General features: G+C 36.0%; 1 protein-coding gene across 1 annotated transcript in view; it reads left to right on the top strand.

Moving 5' to 3' along the window:
- Window positions 1-27,261, top strand: part of CAPN9 (calpain 9) — a 62,197-nt gene that overhangs the window by 16,685 nt on the left and 18,251 nt on the right. The window contains exons 2-11 of the mRNA XM_074262360.1: window positions 833-902; window positions 4,741-4,859; window positions 9,316-9,449; window positions 12,514-12,682; window positions 14,958-15,041; window positions 19,158-19,243; window positions 21,048-21,125; window positions 22,811-22,971; window positions 24,122-24,279; window positions 25,668-25,876. Of these exons, the coding sequence (XP_074118461.1) occupies window positions 833-902; window positions 4,741-4,859; window positions 9,316-9,449; window positions 12,514-12,682; window positions 14,958-15,041; window positions 19,158-19,243; window positions 21,048-21,125; window positions 22,811-22,971; window positions 24,122-24,279; window positions 25,668-25,876 (1,268 nt within the window). The remainder of the gene's footprint in view (window positions 1-832; window positions 903-4,740; window positions 4,860-9,315; window positions 9,450-12,513; window positions 12,683-14,957; window positions 15,042-19,157; window positions 19,244-21,047; window positions 21,126-22,810; window positions 22,972-24,121; window positions 24,280-25,667; window positions 25,877-27,261) is intronic.

Below are 27,261 nucleotides of genomic sequence, written 5' to 3'. Positions count from 1 at the left end.
CTTCCTTTCTTTCTTTCTTTCTTTCTTTCTTTCTTTCTTTCTTTCTTTCTTTCTTTCTTTCTTTCTTTCTTTCTTTCTTTCTTTCTTTCTTTCTTTCTTTCTTTCTTTCTTTCTTTCTTTCTTCCTTCCTTCCTTCCTTCCTTCCTTCCTTCCTTTCTTTCTTTCTTTCTTTCTTTCTTTCTTTCTTTCTTTCTTTCTTTCTTTCTTTCTTTCTTTCTTTCTTGCTTTCTTTCTTTCTTGCTTTCTTCCTTTCTTTCTTTCCTCCAAGTGCTATATAAATGTTATCTATTATTATTATAAAAGAACAGTTAGATGGTGCAGTGGATAGAGTGCTGTGTCTAGAGTTAGGAGGAGAGGAGTTAAAATCTGACTTTAAACATTTACTAACTGTGTGGTCTGGGCAAGTCACTTAATCCTATTTGCCTCAGTTTCCTCATCTGTAACATGAGCTGGAGAAGAAAACTGCAAACATATATATATATAAAATCCCTTTCCTCGAGGAACTTTCCTCACTAGAATAAAGAAAAGATAATACATAAAAGAAAACTACAAATAAGAAAGTATCCATTTGAAGGGAAGTGGTGGCAAAGTTCAGTCAGAATCTCCCAGAAAGAGAAATGAAACATATACTGAAAACAGCCTATAAAGTCTTTGAAATAGGGTTTCTGATAGAAACCTATCAGTGACAGAAGGGATCCAGCATGGAAGAAAGAAGGGGAAAAAGTTCTCTCCAAATTTGGCACTAAATGCTAACCACTTCAAACTCAAAAGAAAACTTGAAGGTGATCAATTTTGGTGGGACTGATTTTAACAACTCTCTCGTTTTTTCTAGGAAATAGTAGAAAATCCAGAATTCATTCTTGGAGGAGCCACAAGAACTGATATTTGTCAAGGGGAACTTGGTGAGTGTATTTTCTTCTGCTGTCAACTCAAAAAGCTGGGTTTAAACAACGTGACATCTATGTTATTCTCAAAAGTGTTTCAGCAAATAATGATGAAAATGGGTGCCCACTAAGTAACAAGAGCTGTATCACAGAAAGACAGTGTGATGCCACAAAGGACATAAAAATAAAGGAGCTTGATTTAAATTCCAGCTCCTCTCCTTAGAACTTAGGTTGGCCAGGTAAATCATTCATCCCTCTAGGTCTTAATTTCTTCATCTGCAAAAAGAGAGGGTGGGAGCAGATGATCTCTAAGGGTCTGTTTCAGTCCCTAAACCTAAGATTGAATAATCATTCATTTCTTCAGCATCCACTAGTTTCAATCCTGCTCAAAGTGGAATATATATATATATATATATACACTTGATCTAAAAAAAAAAGAAATACTCTTTCTCTTATTTATATGAAATCACAAATTCTAGTGGACAATATGATCGGACAAAACTACCTTGAAAATATAAAGCTAAGTCCTGATAAAAATCCAATTTCTTACATTTAAAAAATGGCTATTCCACAAATTCATTAGTGGACTTGACCCTGTATCAGTTTCTATATATCCCAAATCAGAGATGTTAAAATGCAGAACCTAACATAGAGCCCACAATACTCTTCATTGAATCAGATTAATATATAAATTGTAAATACTCAACAAAATAAATAAAATTCCAATAGAACACAGATAATGTTCATATGTGGTTTTCTAAGTCAACATGTAGCTCACAAATTGTATTTATGTGAACCTTCTTTCTAGTTGAATTTGGCATTATTCTATTCTGAATACCCCCCTCAATTTGCATTTACTACTGATACCAGATATATCTTCATTGGCACACTTAAAACCAGTTATGTTCCTCACTTTTTTGATTTGTGACTGGATCAGTCCCTGAAATAACTGCTATATCAAAGATGACTTTGAAAACTCATTTGTAGAACAAAAGGAAAGTAACTGAAAATAGAAGAATAAATGATCTCTGTTTTCTTTGTCTCCCTTTTACTTTCATCAAAACTTAGGACAACACTGAGACTTATACAAAGAGATAGCCGCTTAAAGCTACTTTATCATACTATAATCCTGTACACAGGATATAGAATCAGAGGATCCATAATCAAATTCTACTTCTTCTACTTACTTTGAGCAGTTACCTAACTTCTCTGTGCCTCAGTTTGTTTGTGACTACAAAAACCCTTTTAACTCTAAATCGTTGACTTTATGACCCTATATGATATCGATTATTTCAGACTGAGGAAATAGATTGATACACCTCATCCAAGAACAAAGACCTTTTCTATATGCCAAAATTGTATAAAAATGTATATTAAAAATTCTGCAATTCAGACTTTCTACTAATTTGGACTGATCTCCTGAATTAATGAGAAATTAGACCTTAAGTAGGAAACCAAATCCTGTCTCTTCTATGTCTTGAAAGTCCCTAAGGCATCCAACTTTCTGAGTTAGAAAGCTAGAGCTTTTTCTAAAGTTAGAAAGCTAGAGATTATCTAATCCAGCCCTCCAATTTTACCATTGAGGTAACTGAGACTCAGAAAAATAAGGTGATTTGTCCAAAGTTCCATTGCTGCTTTGTGGTAAAACTAGAATCTAGAACTTAAAGTTTCTAATCCAGTGTACTTATAGAAAAGTGTTCTCAGGGATATATATAAATATAAATTATATATATATATATATATATATATATATATATATATATATATATATATATATATATATATATATATATATATATATATATATATATATATATGGTTTCCTGGCTTATTGTGTATTGTGTACATATTTCTGAAATGACCAACCTTATATTTAACCTTTGATGTACTTGATATCACCATCTGGAAGCAAAATGTGAGGTGTAGCCCATTTGATTCATTTGATTGGACTGATACAATTTCAAAGCACCTTTTTCTAGTCTTGTAGGATGTGACATGGGCATCTGACTCACCTCCTCAGCTGACAGTTCAAGGCATTCTGCTTGAATAGGCATGAGCTGCTGCACCCTAACTCAAGGAAATAACAAATTCTTTATTTGGCTAAAAATGAGCAAGCCTTTATAATTTAGAGACTACCAATAGGCTGTTACTCTCTTGCCATAATCTGTACTAATCTTTAGCCACACCTCTCTCAAATTGGAGATGAAAGAACAGGCATTTCTGCATTAAAATCTCCTTATAACTGCCACCCAAACCAGAGTGGGTATGAACACTAGCCTCCATGCTGTCACTTATCTATAAATTGCCAATTCCAAATAGGGTAGGCATGAACATTAATCTCAGTGTTGACACTTCCCTGTGAATTCATACTCAAACAAGGGTATACATGAACTCAAGCAAAGAATTAATAAAAAACACCAGAAAGCTGCAAATGACTGAACAGAGAAGCTGTGTACAGCAGCTGGAGACCTGATTGATAGCCAAGGTCATAAACATTGTATGATTTCTAAGGTCACAGGAAAGCAGAAATGGGAACCCAGAATTGGGCTTCCTGGATTTAGTTCTCATGGTTTATCTTTTGCTTGTAAACCTTTCTCTACCAAGATGAGGTGGTTTTCTCTGAAGCTTAGAGGGTATATCAACATCTGGTAAATAGTATATTTCTCAGAAATCCATACGGGGTCAAATGGATGTAATCCCCCCCCCCATAAATGATTATTAATTGGCATGCCAATGATTCTACCGTGAGTATGAGGCAACAAAACATATGGATGAAAAATTGAGCCAGCAGCCCATTCCATTGATTATCTGGAGACTTCTAAATAGCCATTTTCAAATACTTTGTATCCTCTCTCATCTCCCAGTACTTGCCACAATATTCATGCATGTAGTAAGTATCTAAATGGATATTTACTGAAATAACATGTTTAAATCCATATATTTAATGTGGTATTCAGAAAAGATCTCAAAATTTGTTTTAAATGTTGACCATTTTCTATAAGACTAGACAAAACAGCAAAATTTTAAAGATTTTAGATAATTGAAAATAACTTCTGATCTACTCTTAAGATCAACAAAAGCATTAAAAGGTCAATACAGTGCTACACAACTAGTTGTAAAAGAGTTAAAAATTCCCAGTTGTATAAAGTTCTTCTTGCCCTCAGCCTACCACTCTTACCATCCCAGAAACTCTCCATTCACCTTGGAGGGAAAGTCTCTTTCTGTAGTTTTTTACTCTGTATTCTCCTTCAGTGTTCTCTTCACAAGTCTCCTGGAAACTCTGCCCTATCTCTCACTCCCATTGGTGATTGTCTCTCCGAGACAGGCTTTCAGAAAAACCCATCCATCAATGCCTTTCTTCACTCTCCAGTCATCTCCCCCCTTGACAGGTACCTTGCTAAATGAAGATCATATTGCAAATGCTTAACAAATTCTTTTTTCATATTTTTATTCATCCACCCACATTCCTGCATGAGTCCAGTAAAATAGCCCCAGCTGCTGGGGGCAGCTATTCTTCCATTCATAATGATCATGCCTTTGTTTTCTTTGGTCAGGAGAAAGATAAAATTATTTAAAGTCAATGCATGCTGGAGCCATGTGTTCAGAAAATGAGGATATTCATTCCTCAAAATTGCCAAGAAAATGACAGCTCTTTATGATAAACTAGTCCAGGGAGAAGAAGAGGCAGATGGAAGATCCATAGAGATTTTTGTCAGCAATATTCCCATTAAAAAAAATACCACCAAAAAATGTGGTTACATCTGGAACTTCCAACTAGCCTCTTCTTGCATGCAATTTTGTTGCATTTAGTGCACATTTGTGATGAAAACAATGATGTACGGTTTGTAATTTGCAGGAGACTGTTGGCTTTTAGCAGCCATTGCCTCTCTCACACTTAATGAAAAGACCCTGGCCAGAGTTGTGCCCCAAGATCAAAATTTTGGACCTGGTTATGCTGGGATATTTCACTTTCAGGTAAGTGGGGAAAAAAGCCTCATCAGCTTTTTTCTTAGGAATCTGGGTTAGCCAAAAAAGCATTCTTGATATGCTTGATAATTCTAGATGAAATATAGTTGGACCTTATTTTATTGAACAATTATAGTTCTAAATGCATGCCAATCAGGTTTTTTTTTACAAATTGAATCATATTTTAAGTAGATTAGAAAGCCATTTGAAGATGAACTATGTTAGATCTTTTTGTAAAGTGAACAATTAGCTTTTATGTTGCCTTCATGGGAAATCTGGATTTTCAATGGATATACTCTTAACATCTACATGTCTGTGTAACTATATAATTTCTAGTAAATAAAAAGATCCTTTGCACTGAAAAAAGTGCAAAAAGTCAAATGAGATTATTAAGAGGGAAAAATAAAAAACCAAAAGAAACAGAAAGATTCAAAGACCTTAATTGGTGGGTTCAGGTAGATCAATGACATCTCTCAAGCATGTACAACGATCAAAAATTTTATGTTTCTTTCTTCACTCCTATCATCTTTTTTGGTGAACTTTTCTTACCTTCTCCTCCACCACAAGTTTCATATTTCTTCAGACTTTTTGAAAATGGGATGATTGATTTGATAAATTAATTTACTTCAAGGTATTGTGATTGATAGCAGAGGCAGCATGGTATGGTGAACAGAGAGCTGGTCTTGGAGTCAGAAAGGTTCAAGAATTACCTCTGTACATACTGGTTGTATGAATCTGGGCAAGTCACTCACCTCTCAGAGTCTCATCTTACACCTATAAAATCATAGCTCTGGTAAGAACAAAAACAAAAACAAGAAGTTTAATCTGTTAGCTAAATCTTAATTTGCTACCAGTGTATTTGTTTTCTCATGTTAGAGATATTTAATGAGCATTTTTGAAAAAGGCAATGTTTCATCTGGGTCTGGGTAATAGTATAAAGATAGACAAGGTAAAGGATTAGGATCAGACCACTACAATTATATATTACTGATTTTGATCTTGTTCCCTTCTTTCACCTCATTTTTCTTTATAAAGATATGGATGAGGAGAGCAAAGGGAGAAAACATTACAATAGGATATGATAGGAGAAAAAAATAATACTTAACCATCATAACCATGAGTGTAAATGGTATAAATTCAACCATAAAATAGAAAAAAAAATAGATTCAACAATATATTGTCTACAGAAGACACATTCAAAGCAAATTATTCTTACATACTTAAAATTAGGAATTAGAGTAATATTTTTAATATCTTAGATGAATTCAAAAAAGCAAGATAGACAATAGTGATCTCAGTCAAAGCAATTGTAAAATAGATATAGTTAAAAGAAATAAACAGGAAAACTATATTAAAGGTATCATGGTTAATAAAAACAATTATTATTTATTTATAGGTTGAATGGCATACTATCTGAGAACTTTAAAAACCAACCAAATTACAGAGGTTAGTTAAATAGAGAGTAAAGCAATAATTGTTAGCGACTTCCACAGTCCCGTTAAGCTTAGACAGATCTATCAAAAAGAAAAAGAGAAAAAGAAGAGTTACTAATATTTACTAAGTTACCAAGAATTTTTTACAAGGGTTAGTCATCTTAATAGCATTTCATTAAAAAAAATAGATTGACTTCTGGCAATTACTAAATGGGAATGATGAAAATTAAACATATTTCTTGGCTTTGCATGACATATTTATAAAACTTGAGCATGTAATAGAACATAACAAACTTAAAAATAAATGCAGGAAACAAATATAAACATCTTTTGCTGGACAAAATAAAATTATATTAATAAGAGGGAATTTTAAGAAAAGATTCAAACCTAGACACTAAATAATATAACCCTAAGGAAGAAATGGATCAAAGAGAAAACATAGAAATAAATTTCTATGAAAGAAAATAATAATGAGATAATATAAAAAATAGAAAAACCACTAACTTATTTGGTCAAAAAGGCAATGTTTGATCTGAAGGAATAAATCTCTAATGTAGCACCTATGTGAAGGAGATATTTGAAGGCTAAGGAGTGTCTTCCTGGTACCCCTATATTAAATCACAGAACTAGAAACTTCCCTTGCTAAATAATTACTTATCTTTATCTCAAATTTCAAGATTTTGTAAAGCACTCTTCATTACAAACCTCTGAAGTAAGGGGCATAAATGTTATCACCCCCATTTTATATAGGGAATGCTAGACTATGATAGGTTAAGTGCCATACACAATATTTATAATGTATGTGAAGCAAAATTTGAACCCAGGTACCTGATTACTAGTCCAACATTTTGTCCTTCACCTTATAGAGAAATGGTACCTATGCCAAGGTGGCAATGCCTCCTTCACTTGCCCACAGAGCTAGAGTTTTTTTTTTTCATCCTCACTTTTCTACATATCATTTTTTCTGAGCTTTTCCTGGCAGAATCCTTCGTTCTCACCCGTTAGTTTCTTCTGTCATTTCCAAGGTTTTTCCCAAATCACACTAGGGGTTGGTAGTCTTAACAGATGCCAGGGGCATCTTTTCTCAAACATGCTAGTGTTTTCTTAATTCAGCAACAACTATTGAAGCTGATAGAACAGGCTGGAGCTTATATACAAAAATATTTTATTGCTTCTTCAAACCTCTCCTCTTCCTCACCAATTTTTGTTGTTCAGCCATTTTTTCACTCATGTTTGGCCCTTTATGATTCCATTTGGGATTTTCTTGATAAAGATATTGGAATGTTTTGACATTTCTTTTTCTCCAGCTCCTTTGACAGATGAGTAAACTGAGGAAACAGAGTGACTTGCCTAGGGTCACACAATTAGTAAGTGTCTTGAATTGGATTTAAATTCGGGAAGATTAATCTTTATGATTCTATATACTATATAAACTGTGTCATCTAGCTGTTCCTATATTGAAGTACAGTTATGAAAATATTTTTTAAAAAACTAGTCCATGGACCCCAAATTGAGAACCCTTGCTCTAGCTCCTTCCCTACATCACCTCACAAGAAGGTAGTACTGCATTTAAATCAGGAAGACCTGGGTTTAAATTTTATTTCTGACCCTTAATGAGCTGTGTGACACTAGGGAAATCATTTACCTTATCTGGAACTTTTGTTTCTTTATTAGTAAAATGAAGGTTTGGACTAAATAGCCTTTAAAGCAACTTCCAGCTCTAGACCTATGATACCAAGTACAATGTTGTTTTTTTTTCTTTTTAAGTACAAAGTAGGAAGATGCAGGTAAGTGGGTGCTATATGGTGAACTAGGTCATTTGAATTATCCTGAACCACTTGGGTCCTTCCCATCTGAATTCCAATCATTGCAATAAATTGATAGGAAAATAGGAGGACATTATACTCTGCTTGCTGCTTTAAGGACTATAGGCCTCTGATTGCTCATTAAACATATGTCCAAATCTACCTGAGGGTGAAGCTCCTAACAGCAGGAAAGAATATCCATGAATTTAGCAATCACAAACACATCTGTCAAGAGGTGTGAGATTCCTTGCACAAAGAATAGTAATCTGAATTTACCCTCTGGCAGGCAGCTCACTGCTGTGCTCAACTGAGCTCTGACATGGTTACCATTAGGATTCCATAATTGAAAACTCTGGAGAAATGAAAAAATAAATAGCCCACTAACCTGACCCAGAGTAACTAATTGATGCAGAGAAAAGGTCATTATCCAACAGCATAGTCATAAAGACAGCTGCTGCTGCCACTGTATTTACCATGTCCTCCCATTATCCCCACCACCACCTCTTGCTAAAGCCTTAGGATTTTCATTCTGCTAACCTAATAAGGGGTATCCCATGGGGAAAGAAGGAAGGATAAAGGAGCAAATTTTAATTTTAAAGAAAGAAGCTCTGTTCTCATCTGATCTTGTGGTACCATTCTCAGTGGTGAGCACACTAACTTTCCCACTCCCTTTTCTGTGGGTATAAGTTGATAATGGGATACTATCTTAATACAGCATTCCTTGTATGAATGAAATGGGAAACAGACAGACAGATAGACAAATAGGATAACCCAAGTCCCAGTAGCACCACTCATGCTGAGGGTACATTTGAGCACTAAAGATAAAGTTAGGCTATTGATCAGCTGGGATAGGGTTGGTAAAAATGGGCAGCAAAGGGGTTACTATAATAGGCTAGAGGAGATATAATAGGAAACCACTTAGAGCATCAGAGACTGTGATACCCATTTTACCCATGATACCCAAGCTCAACTGATACTTATTGGGATACTTGATGAGGGACAGAACCATTGGATGGGGTCAAAAGAATGGAAAAAAGCTCAATTAACTCATTGTTTCTTGATGGGACCTGCCAGAGTCTTCTCTAAATGACCCAACCTTTTGAGATGAGGTATAAGTGAAGGACGTTAGTGGAGGACATTAGTGGAATTGTAGGTATGTTTGAATAAACAAACATGCCCCTTATTCATGATTTACCCATTTATCTTTCATCATGTCTCTGACAACAGATCTGGCAGCACAGTGAATGGTTGGACGTGGTCATTGATGACCGACTCCCGACCTTCCGGGATCGTTTGGTTTTCCTCCACTCTGCTGATCACAATGAATTCTGGAGTGCCTTGCTGGAAAAGGCATATGCCAAGTGAGTGTTCAGCTGCACTGAATTGACAAGAATTTCACTACCTCACCAAAAAAATGAGCATTTTCCTTAATAGATTGTTTCATGGTTTTTTATTATCTTTATATAAACTTGGTGGTAAGGGAAGCTTAGAAGCTGGGGCAGGGGGGGAGGAAATGAAAAAGATTTGGGTATTCACAAGGCTGAATAGCATACAACTTGTTTCTAAATGACCTAATCCAATTTTGATGTGGACAAAAAAAGAACCAGATGGTTCCTCTACTACTCTGCAGACTTTCCCAGTCCCTAGACCTAAGAATATTCTCTTTCCCGTTCCTTTCACCACATTGAGTTTGAAAAAGTGCAGAGGAAGGCTGGAGCATGGGAAGGCAGGAAGGACACTCCAGGACTGCTGAAATGATATAAAGAGAGAAACATGTAGCCACCAAAAAAAAAAAAAAAAAAAAAACCACACTGCAAATTTGTGTTGTTGTGTGACAATAATTGTGTATCGATATTGTATATTTCTATCCATCATATATATATATATATATATATATATATATATTTACATATACATATATATATGGATGTTAAGTAGTGTCTATAGATAGTCAGCTATGAATCTCTGTATCTTCAGATAATGGCTCCCAAAAATAGGAACAATGCTCCATACCTCTGCAAGCTACTTTCAACTACTTTTTCACTTCTCTCTTTCCTTTCAGTTTCCTTTATATACATTGCCTTCCCCATTAAAATCTAGACTCCTTGAAGTCAGAGACTATCTTTCTTTTCTGCTTCTATTTGTATCCCCAGAGCTTAACATTGTTCCCTATTCCTGGAGTGCCCTACCTTCTTCTCACTGCTTACAGAATTCTTACTCATTATTTAAAATCCAGCTCAAATGCCCTTTCTTTTCTGAAATCTTTCTAGATCCTTTTCTGTTGCAAAAATGAACCCTTCAAAATAATACTTTGTATAACTTTAGTTCACATATTATTATTGTAAAATAGTAGATATCTGTGTATATGTCTTATATTTCTTATTAGAAAGGATTTTGATTATTATTATTATTATTATTGCTGAAGCAATTAGGGTAAATTGACTTGCCCAGAATCACACAGTCAGGAAATATTAAATATCTAAAGTTAGATTTGAACTCAATCTGAACCTGACTTAAGGGCTGGCACTCTATCTAGCTGACCCTGAAAGGATTATTTCTTTAATAGTATTTTATCTCATCTAGTATCTACAAGAATGTTTAATACATAGTAAATTATTTTGTTGTTGTTATTGAGTCATCTTTGATTCTTTATGACCCCATCTGTGGTTTTCTTGTCAAAGATGCTAGAGTGGTTCACTATTTCCTTCTCCAGCTCATTTTACTGAAGCAGAAACTGAAGCAAACAGTTTTAAATGACTTGTCCTGGATCACACATCTAGTAAGTATCTGAGGGTGGATTTGAACTCAGGTCTTCCTGACTCCAGATTCTATCCACTGTACCCCCTAGCTGTCCAGTAAGTGCTTAATAAATGTTTTTGCACTGAATTGAATTGAAATTAAATTGAAGGCTTCGCCTAGAGCATATCTTTGCCTGGCTAATTTTTACTTGTAGAGGCTAACAACAACAACAAAAGTTGGCAGTTTTCCACATGAAGCATGTTGCATAAAGAGGCTTGATCATCTAACAAATAACAGTTGTTTACACTCAAAAAGTGACTTGATTATTTGAATATGGACTGATTTAGCCATATGCTCTACAATCTATTTCCTGCCAACCAGTTGTCAAGGGCTATACTATAGAAGTGAGATTTGACTTGTCCTTCTTGCCTCAAGAGAGCAGAAATGAATGAACTGGATGGGTGGGAAGTAAAGAAAACCTTCCTAGCTAGACCCAAATTAGAATGGAATGCCTTAAAAAGTAGTGGCTGAATTATTTCATCTGCTAGATATGTTGTAAATCCAGGTTCAAATACAGATTGGACTTCCTTCCAAATCTGCTTTTTTTTGTGTCTCCCTCAGTTGGTTCAGAGCTGATTCCTCACTACCCAAGGTTATCTCAAGGGTTAAACATACTGGTTGAAAGAGGGGAGCCCTGCTACTGTTAGGGACAGAGATTCTAGGTAGTTTGAACAGGATGGTGGTAAAACAAAAACCCTTGTTTTCCCTTAAGTTTTCATAGTTCTCTCCTAACAATATTAGGGAAAGAGGTAGAAAGAGCATTAGACTGAAAATCAGGAGTACTGAGTTCTAGTTTCCCACCTACTTGCTGTGTGACTGTAGCAAGTTACTTTCTGTTTCTGGAACTCAGTTTCCTTATCTGTAAAATGAAGTTAATGGGGGGGGGGGAAACCTTAACACTATGAAATAATAAAAACCTTTCTTATCCCTCAAATGAAAAATAAAAAAGCCTCTCATTTGCAGAGGTGGGGTACTATGGTTGTGTAATACTGAGTACCCTCTTGGAATCAATTAGTGTATTGGTGAGTTTTGCTGAACTGTTTTTACACCCCTCTCTTCCTTCCTTCCTCTCATCCCCCTTCTTCCTTTCTTCTTTCATTCCATTTGATATTCTCTTTTTCTCTTTCCTTTGCTTCCTTCTTTCCTTCTCCCTATTTTTCTTTTTTCTTTCTTTCTTCCTCTCTCCTTCCCTTCCTCCCCCTCTCACTTTTTCTCTCTGCGTCTCTCTCTCTCTCTCTCTCTCTCTCTCTCTCTCTCTCTCTCTCTCTCTCTCTCTCTCTCTCTCTCTCTCTCTCTCACACACACACACACACACACACACACACACACACACACACACACACTTGTAATAAGGGATAGCTCATTGACTAGAAAGGAAAAATATATTCAGAAATAAGGGCATTCTGAAAATAAAAAATATCACATAAAATAAAAAAAAATGAAATGAAAACAAAATGAGTTTAAAAATAAAGTTAGGTTAGTAGAGAGAGTTTCTAGGTTCCCTTGTAACTCCAGGTTCTTGTGATGACTAATTCATCCCCTTCCCTGAGCACTGCTCCTTTCTTTGTCAAAGGACTATTTGCTTACTTTCTAATAGCAGCCATGTTGTACTTCTCTCCTTTTCAGACTGAACGGAAGCTATGAAGCCCTGAAGGGTGGAAGCACAATTGAAGCTATGGAAGACTTCACTGGAGGAGTGGCAGAGACTTTTGAAGTTAAAAAGGCCCCGGAAAACTTCTATGAGATCCTCGAGAAAGCCTTGAAGAGAAGCTCTATGGTGGGCTGCTCCATTGATGTAAGTCATATATATATATAGGTGGCATGGAGACCTATAGAATAGGAATGAAAAGAGAATTGAGTTCTGAGCACATTTTTTGTCACTGTGAATAGGGCAATTCATTTTATATCACTGGACTTTAATTCCTCTATTCAGAGCCAAATCAAGGCAAAATTATAAAGGGGAATAGGCTGGTGGCCTAATGTTCCCTTTCCACACCCTTTTCTTGCATTATGGATCCTTCCCACCTCCATGGCCCAGGATCTCCTATACTTTCCTATCCAAAGCCTACAAAAGCTTTTGTTAGCTTTTTCACACTAAATGATTAATAAAAGTATTAAGCTTCAGAAGTGCCATTAAATCAGATAATTATAGAGTTGGAAGATGCCTAAAGTATTTATCCAGACCAGTCCAACTTATGACTGAAAAAAGACCCTCCATTGCAGTATCATTGAAAAATGGTCACAAAGCCTCTGTTTGAAGACCTCCAATGAGGAGCAGCTATCTACTTTACAAGTCGGCCTATTGCCATTTTGGACAGCTGTAAGGGTTAAGAACTTTTTTTAGATATCAAGCCTTAATTTCTCTGTCCTTTAGTGACAAACAGAACAAACCTAATCCCCCTAACACATGACAGCTCTTCAAAAACTTGAAAATGGCTATTATATTTCCCTTTCATACTTCATAAACCCCATAATCCTCCTCCAATTTTCAATGGATTTTCATACGATATGGATTCAAGGTCATTTACCTTTCTTCTGGACACCTTCTATAGTTTTCTTTGATGCTCACAAAGGGCTTGGCTTTCCAAAATCATGTCATTATAGTTTTATGATATCAATTAAACAAGCATTTATTAAATATCTACTATATGTCAGACACTGAATCTACATATACACATTTAAATACATACAAAACACATAGAAAGTAACTATGAGGTAATTATTAAAGGAACAAATTGCCCAAATGCAATTTATTATACTACTGTTGAATCTACATAGCTCTGTTTTTCTCCACAAGAATAACATGCTGCATTTTGTTAAATACTACAATTAGTATCAACAAGGAGAAAAAGAACAACATTTATTAAACACGTATTATGTACCAGGCATTACGCTAATCATTTTAATTTGATTTGATAAATATGTATTATTATAAATATGTGGCCTATTATATACTATGCACTGTGCTAAGCTCTAAGGATACAAATAGGAAAAAGAAAGTCCCAGCCTTTAAGGAACTCACAATCTAATGAGGAGGGGAGTCAAGGGATAAAATGTTCTGTGGAGTCAAAACCAAGCATTGCTGTTGATGAAAAAAATGGAGAATTACCATTGTATTTAAGATTAGGTACTAGGTACTGCCTAGACATATACATACATATATGTGTGTATACATACAACATACATATGTGTGTATGTAAAAGAAGAGGTACTAGCAGCCTGAGTGGATTAGTAAAGAACTCTTAAATAAGGTAGCAATTAATCTGAGTCTTGAGGGAAGCTAGGGATTTTAAGAGTTAAAAAAATGAGCATGGAGAGCATTAGAGGTACAGGGACAAAGTAGTATAATCTTCACTAAGGACATAGAAGCATATTATTATATTTCCAATGGATGGGATCCATTTAATTATCATGCAAACTACTGCAGGGAACAAAGAGGTAGTAAAAAAAAAAAAAGGAATAAAGACTTAGCTGTTTTGTGCACAACCAAAATTTAATTTTAAAGAGATGAATTCCTTTTAAAACATACATTTCAAGCTAAAAGAAAAGGGTAGGGAATGGGGAATTCTGATTCCTCATGTCTACTGCAGGTAATAAGTATTGATTGAACACCACCAATTGTTGTAACAAAGACTACAATGAAAAGTAAGGGAATATTTAAGAAATAAATGATCAAACTCTGGAGAAATGACAATGGAGTAAACTACTTAGAAATAAAAGAGCTAAAGTGCTTGTCCATAAGATTTCCAGATGTGTCAAGCATTGTTGTTCAGACGAGAAAACTAATACTGCATTTGGATTATATAAAACGGTAAAAACTCCACTCCCCACCCCTCTCCTGCAGTCCTTACAGCATAGAGGAGCTCAGAGAAACAAAAAAAAAGAAGTGTTTTCTGGAGCATACATAGACCTGTACTCTCTTGGTTGGCAGGGAAGAAGGGGTAGCAGAAGGTGGCAGTGTATGGATTGGTCTTATTAAAAGGAATGAGTTGTGTCTAATGCTGATGAAGATAAAAAAGAAATGATATTTCTTGCAAAGCTTTACTGTATCTATTCTGTTTTTGTTTTAGATCAGCAACTCTTCAGAGTCAGAAGCACGGACGCCGTTTGGTCTCATTAAGGGTCACGCATACACTTTGACAGGAATTGACCAGGTAGGTAAAAGGGATATCTGCTGTCAAGACATGGGATAGAAAAGAAAGAAGAACTGGCCCAGACAGGATGCGGTATTAAAACAAACCCAATACTGCAGGGTCTTCTTGAATATCCAGTGACTGGCCAAGATATTATATTCCAAACACTTGGTATTATATTCCAAGCTCTAAGAATGGGTTCACATGGAGGGGGGTGGGAAGAGCAGAATTCCATATAAGGCTTCCTTCAAATTTTTTTCTTATTTGCCCCCATTCTTTTCCACTCTACCTCAAGGAACCTTGTTAGCAGAGAAAGTATTGATCCCCAAACAGCCAAAGAACAAAGGAAAGTTATTCCCTTCATAAGCACCTCCAAACTGACCATAAGCACCCAATGTGCTCACAGTAAAGGAGAATAAGAACCTGGGAGGCATTTGAGAAAGAGAAAGACCAAGGAAAATGGAGATAATAATGGAAGGAAAGGAGGCCAACAACAGCTTCACTCTCTTCTTCATTTCCAGCATTTGAAGATCAGATGTATACCTTTCCTCATTTGAAACCTCTTTTACCTAACCAACTCAATCACTCAGGGGCTAATTATCCATTTTGCTTAAGGCAGACCTTTTGTTCTTCTGCCATCCATGTTGTTGGCAGTATATTCTGAATCAGTACTTCTACTTCTAGGTGAAGAAAAGGTGAAAAAAAAAAAAAAAAAGGAAGAGAGTATTACTATTTGCCAAACACTATGCTAAGTACTTAACAAAAAGCATCTCACTTGCTCTTCACTTCCTGTGAAGTAGTTACTAATATCCCCATTTTATAGATGAGGAAACTGAGGCAGACATAGTTTAAGCGACTTGCCCATGATCACACAGCTAGGTATTGTCTGAAGCCACATTTGAACAGGAAACCGAGTCTTCCTCTTCCCAGCTCGGGCACTCTATCCACTGTAGATACATTTAGCTGCCCATTAGTTGTGTTCATAATTTTCTTTCTTTTGACTGAACCTATTATTTCATCTGAATAAGAAGTTACCAATGAGAAACTTTCTTTTACCAAATTAGATCAATATCTGTATTGCAATTTCTAATCTTAGAGAGCTACTAAGGTCACTGAGAGATTTAAGAAATGTCTCAGTCATACAATCAAGGCCAATTCTCATCAGAGGCAGGACTTGAATCCAGATCTTCCTAGATGGATGGATAGACAGACAAAGTGATACAGTAGATAGAATGCCAGATTTAGAGTCAGCTGCTTCTTCCTAAGTTCAAATGTAGTCTCATAAACTTCCAGCTCTGACTCTGGGACAAGTTATTTAATTCTGTATGCCCGAGATTCCTCATCTATAAAATTAGCAGAAGAATATGGCAAATCACTCTAGTATCTTTGCCAGGAAAACCTCAGAGGGGATCATGAAGCGTCGAACACAACTGAAAATGATTGAACAACAAGAAATTTATACACATACATATATACAATATACATATATACATATATACGTGTGTGTGTCAGAAGCACTGTAATATATTGATAGAATGAACCTCCAAATCAGTATGTATTTATGAGTGTGTATGTATGTGTATAAATGGCTAGAGAGATAGATATTAGAGCTTTTAAAATCTCATTCCAAAGGACACATCTCCTTTATCTTGCTGCTGTCCTTTTTGCTTTCTAAATCATTCTTTCTCTCCACCTCTAAGAAACTCACTATTATGCGAGTCATGGCGCCCACCACATGCTGTTTCACACGAGGAATGGCAGGGAAGAGAATACGAGAATATTTCATTAAGAAGAGGCAGAAAGCATGGATGGATTGGTGGGGGCAGAAGGGTTATGTGTATAATCACAACTCCAGGCCATTTCTTTTACAGGAATTCTGTCTGTTCAGGATGAAATGAAAACATGAAAGGGACAAGTGAGGAGGATAAAATCAGAACCTTTAATCATGTTTTCAAATAACATATAGATGGTGAGGAGTCAGGAGAAGCAGCAGCAGAGAAAATGTGCATTGGAGTTTTGCTGGGTTCTATTTGCTTTTTGTCATCTGGAAAATGATCTGGAAAAGAAAATGGTGAACAACACTAGTGTCTTTACCAAGAAAATGAGCTTGAAGGGCTGAGGTCAAATTTTGCTTCAGACACTAGCTCTGTGATGCTGGACAAGCCTTTTAACCTCTCTCAGCCTCAATTTCTTCATCTGTAAAATGGGTATAATAATAGCATCTATCTTCCAAAGTGGTTATAAGGATTAAGGTAGAATATAAAGTGTTCTGTAAACTGTAACACATTTTCTAAATGCTACCTATTATTATAATAAATCTCAATTGTTTGGATCATTTGGAGAATGGTATGTTCTGGTCAATTGAATCATCCACCTGCAGTTACATCATAAAACTTTTTTTCTTTCCATACATGGTTGAAAATGTTTCAAGATGCCTATATTTCTGAATTATAGGATGGAGAATATAGTTAGATATGTTGTTGGATAATTCAGCATCTTAGAATGCTCCAGAGTTATCATTTTAAGTATCAGTAGTCATTTTACCAATAAGATGTAACTGGTGAAAATGTGAGATGTTGACCTGAATTTGTATTGAACCAAGGCATCTACTGGAAGCTAGCTTTAAAATGAATACTGCATAGCAACTTGTTCATTTGCCATTTGCCATTATTCTCCTAAGAGCAATTTTACTCTTGCTCGGAGAAAAAAAAACAGGGCAAAGATTGAAGGTTTCAGTTAGTTGGGTTTTAGTTAATCGACATTGTATTATAGCTCCCAATTGCCACTCTGGGATGATTTAAACAATATTATTCAAAATGTGAATCAATCCCTCAACTAGGGGTTGGAAGATTTCAAGGGCTATTTAGCATTTGATGAGTTTTTCAATGACTTAGCTTTGGTGCCCAAAGGGTTTAAGAATGACTATAAATGTTCTTGTTGGTAGTTAAACGGGAGACTGCACAAGCTTAGTGGTAAAGCATAAGGTTTTTTTTTAATCTAGTCCTTGTTTTTGGAGGCAAATAGCCTTGATGTCTATAAACATTGAACTATTTAGGGAATACTGTTAGCCACCAATTTAATTCTGTTTACAATAATACCAGGGTATTGAGCTGTCCCACCACTGTACACTGAAGTGAATTCCCAGGAAATCCCAATAACGTGAACTGCCTCCACCAGGAAACTCTAACCCCTTCTCCTTCCTCGATGGAAGTTTGGTCATTTTGCTAGCATGTAATGAGCACATTTCAATGATCAAAACAACTCAGACACCTATTCTACAAAGAAATCCTCCTCTACCTCTCCCTAAATCTGCTGACTTCAACAAAAAATGAACAAAGGCCACCATCCAAGTGCCCAAATAAGTATGCTAACTCAATACTGTTTCTATACTTATAAGCATAAAATCAACAAAGGGAATTATGTGAAAAAATATTCATATACTAATTCTCAGCAACATCTACAGCTTCTTCTAGGCTCTGGCCACCCAGGAATTTTAGCAAAGGCATGTTTCTGTTGTTTAATCCTCTTTCCCAAATAAACACACACTCTGAGAGCAAACAAAGAACTTTCCTCACTACACCAGAACTACCAAACACTGTTCCACTACCTTACAGAGGGACTATTGTTCATTGAGGATTCTCATGATTTGGGACAGCTGAAGTCCTCTTTGTAGTGTGGAGGAAAAAGCTCCAGCTTTGGATGAAGTTTCTCCAGTCTTTTATTTTTTTATCTGTTCTTCCTCTTGGGCCAGGTCTCCATCTTCTAGTCCTTCCCCATAAACATCATGAATCCACTCTTGTCCAAGGGACCTACTGACATATAATGTGCAAAGGCCAGAGCAGATACTCTCCTCTCTGGCTGCTATCCTAACCATTCTTCTTCCTATCCCTGAAAACTTTTTGGCCCCTTCCCCATTGATTTTTATATCAATATCATTTCTATCTACAATCTTTTTCATAGTATCTATGCTGGCTCACCCCAGAAGACAGTGACTCCGGGGAATCCATCTATTCCTTCCTCCGCACCCCCCATAATTATAGCAATGGGAAGGAAATAAAATTTGGGCACTACATGTGAACATGTCCAAACTTTCAAACTGTTTTATAATTTCATTATTTCTATTACTTCCCCCTATAGGTGAATTATCGAGGTCAAAAGGTTGAACTCATCAGAGTCCGGAATCCTTGGGGCCAAGTAGAATGGAATGGTCCTTGGAGTGACAAGTCAGTATCCTCTACTTTATTTTCAGCTTCTGATAACACTTGAATTGCCAGACAAAGGAGAGCTATATACCTGGGATGAATGGCAGCAGCTCCTATATAAAACTGGTAGATAAAACCTGCATTCTTCTCTGCCACTTAGAGAGCCATTTCTTTTTCCATTATCAAAGTTGGTCCCAGGAAAGAATCTATAACAATGATAATCTTTTATGCTTTAGCAGAATTAGCTTAAATGAACATTCTCATCCCTCCCAAAGACACTTGATTTAAGTCTCTCTTATTATAATCTCTGGAATAAAGATCTTTTTTGCAAATGTCCTTGGATTTTCTTCACCATTGTTAAGGGAAAGTAAGGGATTGCCAGTGATGACCTATAATCTTTTTTCAATCACTTTGCTGTACTTATATTTTTGGCAATTTTTTTATTTATCTATCCTTTTCTATGACTCTGTCTCCTTAATACCAAAGTGCTAAACTAGTGATCTGGCTTAGTGTAGAACATAAGAGGAATCATCTTAGTTGGGTGAAATTTTTTGAAAAAGTTTAAAAATAAAATAAACTTAGATCATTACAAATTTTAACAACTGAATTTCCTTTATATTCAGTAAAAAGATTTGTATTTCAAGATTTTGCAAGGGTGAATGTTGAAAACTATCTTTGCAAATATTTTTAAAATAAAAAAACTATTATTATTGAAAAAAAATTGTGTTTTATTGTTTTTCAGTCATGCCCAAGTCTTTGTAAACCTATTTGGAGTTTTCTTAGCAAAGGTACTATAGTGATTAGCCATTTCCTTCTCCAATTCATTTTATTGATGAGGAAACTAAGGAAAAAAGAGTTAAGTGATTTACCCAAAGTTGCACAGCTAGAAAATATCTATGGCTAGATTTGAGATGAGAATCCTCCTGATTCTATGCCTAGCACTTTGTCCATTGTGTCACCACAATGCAATACGGTATCATTTTAGCCAAGCAGTCTGACTGACAATTCAGATAATTTATGAGAACAAATGACTAAATAGTTTTCTTTCCTCTTCTTTTTATGTTTCTTTTTTCTTTCTTTCTTGTTCTTTTCCTGGCTTTGGTTTTGAAAGCAATTTGGATTCAATGACTTGCCCAAGAACATACAGCTAGTATCTGAAGCCAGATTTGAACTCAGGTCCTTCTGACTCCAAGACTGGTACTCCACTATACCATTTAGCTGTCCCTTAACAGCCATTTTTCAAAATCAATCTCATATAGCAAGTAGTAAGTGAGATACTTGAATTAATGACCTGATCAGTTACTCTTGAATGCTAAATGAAGGATAAGAAGGCCTCTTTTTCTTGATTTGATTCCATCTCTTCTACTTTAAACATGTAATTGCTAGATTTGGATAGCCATAATGTCTAGCTTTTATCTACTGACATTTGATGAAGAAAGTTAAAATGTTCCAAAGTTTTTCCTTTCATCAATTTCTTATTACCTCTGACCAATCATCTGATGAGTACACATTTTCTCTGAAAAATATGGTGCATTATTGGTGTTCAGTGAAGTCAACCTATAATAACACTGATTTTAAACCCATTTGCTGCATAATCAGCACAACTATTTATATTCAGAAAGGATTTTCCTCACTACAGATTCAAGCAGCTAGGCTAAGTTTTCTAAATTGTATTGAAGAAAACTTAGTGAATCTCAGTTTTCTCATCTGTCAAATGGGGGAGGTAGACTAGATGATCCTCTTCAATTCTAATATTATATGATTCTATGTTATTTTAATTTTTGGTGATGATGTTCTTAAAAACTGGACCTTTTTTTTTTTTTAGTTCTGGTGAGTGGAGTTCTGTTGACTCATCTGAACAAAAACGCCTATGCCATTCTGCCCTTGATGATGGAGAATTCTGGTACAGTACTTGTGTCTAATGCTATTAAACAATCCCTACTATCTTTAAGGAAGATGATATTGCTTACACATCTCTCTTGTATGCATCATATTCATTGTATCTTTCATTCAAAAACCATTTATATTTGCTACTTGTATACATGTCTTTCTAGGAGAGAAGAAAACAAGCACTTTATTAAGTGCTAACTAGGCACTGTTAAATACTTATTTATCCTCACAACAACCCTAGGAAGAAGGAGCTATCCCTATCTTCATTTTACAATTGGGAATCTAAGGCAGAAAGATGTTGTGACATTTCCCAGAATTACACAGTAAGAACATGTCTGGCTAACTCTAAGCCTAGCACTTTATCCATTAGTACATCTCGTTGCCCCCAAGATAACTAGACTATAATCCTCTTGAAGATAGGTATCTTAGAGATCTTCTGGCCCAATTCCTTTGAGTTCAGGAAACTTTAATGACTTCTCCAAAGTCACAGGGATGAATGACACAGCATTATCCACTGCCTATTGCATGAATTGCTCCTTGCATACAGTAAGTACTTAATTGTTGCTACTGATTATCTCTAAGGTCCCTTCTACTTCTTATGTTGCATGGTTCTATGTTATTTTAGTTGTTGCTGTGGTTTTCTTCTTTACAAATGAACTTTATTTCCTTGTAGTTCTTACTGGGGTTCTGCTGGTTCAATAAGAGCAAAAGTCCAAAGGCCATTCTCTTCTGCATTTTGGGAAGTTTGGGGCAAATATAAAGAGAGACTTAAGACAGACTGTCTCAAAACAAGGTCAAAAATGGAATTGACCATTTCTTTCCTTGTGGAAGGGTTTTTATTAATTCATTACAACAGGATCTTGTCACCTCAGTATAAAACCTTGGTTTTCAATCATCAATTGGCTATCAAGAATCAAAAGCAATTAGACCCAAGGATGTGGGTTCATTACCTAAGCAATCCAATCAGTATCTCACAAAGAAATGCTTAATTCCACGAGCATGTCATACCCCGATTCTGTCCAACCCTCTGGCAAAGATAGGTCATGTTTAACTAGGAGGTTTGTTGAAAGTGTAGATCAAATTAAATCCATCACCACTATCAAACAAATAGCTATGTCTTGCCACTAGGGGTCAGGTCAGTATAATTTTCATAATTTAAGGGCAGTATTATTTCTACAATATTTTTACTCCAAAATGATCTAGGCATTCAATTAAGAGCTTTTAAGTGTAGTCAGTGGCCCCTGGGATACTAGGTTTGTATTTCTGAAAGTTGGAAACAATAAATAGAAAATATAAATAGAATGAGACACTTGAATTGAGAAAAATAGGACCTTTATATCTAGGGCTTTCCTTTTCTATGGTGACTCGTGTGAGTCTAAAGTATTTAAAACAAGTTCCACTGGTTTTATGTTGTTGCAACATCTCCTGTTTCTATTGTCTCCTTTCTACTTAAGTGGATTACAAAACCCCCAATATGACACCCATCTCTTTATTCTTTGGGTGTCATTGCTTGTGAAAAGTCAGTTTGGAGTTCCCATTGCATGATGCCTGATACATGATTAACTTTGGTGTATACAGTGAGTGCTAGGGGTCCTAGATGATACAGAAAGATAAAAATGAGGGTAAAAACTCCCATGGATGGATTAGCTCAGCCACTGGTAAGACAAGAAATCTGGGTAATGCTTTTCTTCTTTTCAGGATGACTTTTAAGGATTTTAAAATCCACTTTGACAAAGTAGAGATCTGCAATCTCACTCCTGATGCTCTGGAGGAAGATGCCCTTCACAAATGGGAAGTGACAATCCATCAAGGGAGCTGGGTCCGGGGATCTACTGCTGGAGGATGCCGTAATTTCCTGGGTCAGTGGTCTGCCTGCCCACATTCATTTCTTGCCATTTGGAGGGTCAGTCCTTTGAAACAGGGTCAGAGACAGAGGCATCTGAGAACCATAAGTGATCATCTGCAAGGCAGGACTGAGGCCAGTGCCGTGTGGAAGGCCATTAGCATGAAGCTGGAGAACATGTATTTACCATTAAGTGGGAGGAATCTGAGACTGGGTGAAGAATTAGGAACAGTTGTACTTGGAAGCTTCTTCTCAAAAGAGTAGATTGTTTCTCATTCATCCCTTTCTTTCCATTAACACCATGTCACTTTAATTAATTTAGTCACCTTTCACCAGCACTATTATAATGGAGACCTAATTGGTTTTCTAATTTTAATATCTCCCCTTTTCAATGCACAGTTGCCAAATTTATATTCCCAAAGAGTCTGACCATGTTACTTTCGTGTCCTCCCAAATTTTAGCAACTTCCTTTTAACTCTACATCAAAGGAAAAAATGCACATTCCCCTATTCAGTATTTAAAGTTCTTGTGATCTGATTCTATTGTCCTTATAAGGTTTTTTACCCATTATTTTCCTTCATGCACTAAGTTCCAGCTAAACTGGATTACATGCTCTATCTCATATACAATATTCTATCTCCTGTCTCCATATCTTTGTACTGGCTAACCTTTATTGCTAGAATGTATTCCCTTCTCCTTCCCAAATATTTTGTATCAATTTTGCATTTGCTTATATGCAAACTATTATTTCCCTTGATAGAATGTAAGTTCCTTAAGGACAGGGACTGTTTCATTTTTGCCTGCATCCCCAGTACTTGGTCTAGGGATTGGCACATAGCATGTACTTTAATAAAGCCTTGTTTTGCTCTTTGAGAAGGACCTGAAAGAAGAGAAGGGAAGAGGGTGTTTAGCTAGAAGATATTTGGAACTTAGAAGAGTGTTTTGAAGGTGGTCACCAGGAGGAGGAAGAAATGCAAGGACCAACAAAATGGAATGTGGAGGAGAGCACAGGAAACAGACCTGGAGGGTGGAATAGAGAGAACTGAAAACAATGAAACAGATAGAATGGAGACAGAGTCAGATCTTGGATAGATGATGTTATTAGGATTTTTTGTTCTTTTGTTTTGCTCAAGGAGAAAATCATTTTTCTATCTTTCAAATGACAGACACCTTCTGGACCAATCCCCAAATCAAATTGTCTCTGACTGAGAAAGATGATGGGCAAGAGGAATGTACTTTTATTGTAGCCCTCATGCAAAAGGACAGAAGGAAACTCAAGAAACTTGGAGCTGATTTGCTGACTATTGGATATGCTATTTACCAGGCATGTTCTGTCCAGGTTTCAAAGGTTGACTAATGGGAATGATTTATTGTCATTATGGCAACTCATGACACTGTTTTCTTTGACTTGGAGGGTATGAGCAATCCATATCAGTGGAGAATATACATGACTCTTTTGAAAAACTGAAGTTTTAGCCAAACTGCTCTTCATAAATGATTATTCATTTTCAAAGTACACAATCTCCAATCTGGTCTATGAACTAACTGTGTCATTAGAGCAATGGGTAGGCAGAGAAGACTTGACAAAATTGCCTTAAATCCTTAGAGGGAAAACTTAACACAAATTTATTTCAATATTTACTCTTGTGAGTCCCAAAGCAATTGTTTTCTTTACTTTCCCAAATTTTACTTGTGCAAATCATGGGAAGAACTAATAACCTGGATCTTATATTATGCCGTAGTTTTTTTTTTTTTTTTTCCCAGTCTTCCCCTAATGTTTAAACCAAAACTGCTAACTGCAATGTTCCATAAATTGGCATTTCATTACTGGAGAAAGTATTTAATGAAAAATAAATGAAGCTTTTACTCACTTGTAAATTTAATTTATTTTTTTAACACACTGACCTAGGGTAGACTTCAATGCTTTTTCCTTTTAAAAAAATCATTTTAGGGCAGCATATTGTATTTGGACAAATGCAGTGAAGTAAAGTCGTAGCAATATGTCTCTAGATGTAAACAAATGAGATAGAACAACTTTTGGAACTTTGGTTCTCAAAGGATAAGCTTCAGATTCCTACTTACTCTATAAGGGCTACCCTGCAAGCTGATTTGGAGTATCCATGATTCTTACTTGTCAGTGACCTTGTTTTTATTTTTTCTGAAGATTAATAATTTACCTAGGATATTTCACAAAGGCCAAACATCACTTCATTGCTATTTCATCTGAGGCAGAATCTATCCATTCTTATTAAATCTGATAAGTTCATTGGAAGGTGAATTCTGTGAGCAGGGACCAAATTTTTTACCTTTCTTTGAACTCAGAACACTTTGTACAGTGCCTGGCACAAAGTGAGAGTGTAATAAATATTGTGGATTGTTGACCGGTTGACTAAGTGACATACAAGATTTGGAAGGTAAGGAAAAAGAAACTTCAGGTGGAACCTTTTGTTCCAATAAAGTAGAAACAATGAAAAAGGCCAAAAAAACCCAGAATTTATGACATGGAAATATTTCTGAGCAGGATGGAGCTGATATGTGAGGACATAGGAGTGGAAAACCTACCCTGTAAGGTTCTAAAGTACTCTGAATGAAGTAGGAGGGGGCTTTTTGGGTGAGAGAGGATTTAGAAGTATATGTCCCCAAACCATGTGAATATCCCCAAAGTTAAACCTAATACTCTAAGCAAACTTCCCTTTCCGGATTGTATTTTAGAGTCCTGACAAAGATGAGCATCTCACCAAGGATTTTTTCAGGTATCATGCTTCTCAGGCCAGAAGTAAAACATATATTAACCTAAGAGAAGTTTCTGAGAGATTTAAGCTGCCCCCTGGGGAATATATCCTGATTCCTACAACTTTTGAGCCACACCAGGAAGCCAATTTCTGCCTTCGAATCTTTTCAGAGAAGAAAACCATTACTCAGTGAGTAACACATTATTGTTATATTAATAATGATAATACGAGGAGCTAGGAGGCAGTGGATAGATCACAAGGCTTGGAATCAGGGCTTATCTTCCTGAGGTCAAATCTGGTTTCAGATACTTACCAACTTTGTGATCCTGGGCAAGTCATTTAACCCTGCTTGCCTCAGTTTCCTCATCTGTAAAAATGAATTGGAAAAAGAAATAGCAAACCCCTTCAGTATCTTTGCCAATAAAATCCTAAGCAGAGTCATAAAGAGTGTCACAGTACTGAAAAATGGCTGAACAATAATGGTGATGGTAGTGGTGATCCTTGTAATCAAAATAGCATATGCAGTGGGAACAAGAAGTACAAAACATGTCTGGGGTAGGCAGGTAGGAAAGAGTCACTTGAATTAACTTTTAAAGATAACCTATTTGAAGGATGGATTAATATCTTTCTTGTTGCTCCCTATTTGAACTAATTATTGGGAATCAGCCCCTATAATGGATAGAAAACTGGCTTGGAGTCAGGAAATGCCAGGATTCAAGTCTTTCTCTGATACATATTGGATAACATGAGATAACATAATTAAAGTACTGTACAAATGACAGCTTTTACCATGTGTGGTGCTTTATAAACCTTAAAGTGTCATGAAATTGCTATTATTATATTGGCCATGTGACCCTGAGCCATTTAGTCCAACTCTCTCATTTTACAGATGAGGAAACTGAGGTCCAAAGATTTGCCCAAAGTAAATCTAAGAAGTAGGATTTGAAGCCAGGTCAAGTGATCTCAAAACTGTACTGGAATTATATCAAGTAGCACTGGGCTTGGAATTAGGAAAAATCATCTTTATGAGCTTAAATTCAGCCTCAGATACTAGCTGTGTGACCCTGGAAAAGTTACTTAACCCAGTTTGCCTCAATTTTTATCATCTATAAAATGAACTGGAAAAGGAAATGTCAAACCACTTCAGTATCTTTGTCAAGAAAACCTCAAAATGAGAGTTCAGAAATCATCACCATCATTTAATTAGATGCTAAATTCAGTTGTTTCTAGCAACTGAAGGGAAAAAAGAGTACTATCATCCCTCTAAATTTCAGGGTGCTAGGGCAAAGACCTTGCACTTTCTAAACAAAATGATAGCATGTATAAAACTTAAGTGGATAGAGCACCAGCTCTGAATACAGGAAGCCCTGAGTTCAAATGTGACCTCAGATACTTAGCTTCCTTATTGTGTGATCTTGGGCAAGTCATTTAACCCCAATTGCCAGGGAGGGGGGAAAAAAGCTTGTTAAGGTGTACTAATCACTTTATTAGCTCAGTTAGTCCTGATAGGAAATATGTGGCTAGTTGGCTACAGGATAAGTCCCAGAATCCAAGTCCTCTTATTTTAAATCTAT

The sequence above is a fragment of the Sminthopsis crassicaudata genome, chromosome 4 (assembly GCF_048593235.1).
Source record: "Sminthopsis crassicaudata isolate SCR6 chromosome 4, ASM4859323v1, whole genome shotgun sequence".
NCBI classification, from domain to species: Eukaryota; Metazoa; Chordata; class Mammalia; order Dasyuromorphia; family Dasyuridae; genus Sminthopsis; species Sminthopsis crassicaudata.
Note: the sequence above shows the minus strand (reverse complement) of the source record. Positions and strands in the feature narration are given on the sequence as shown.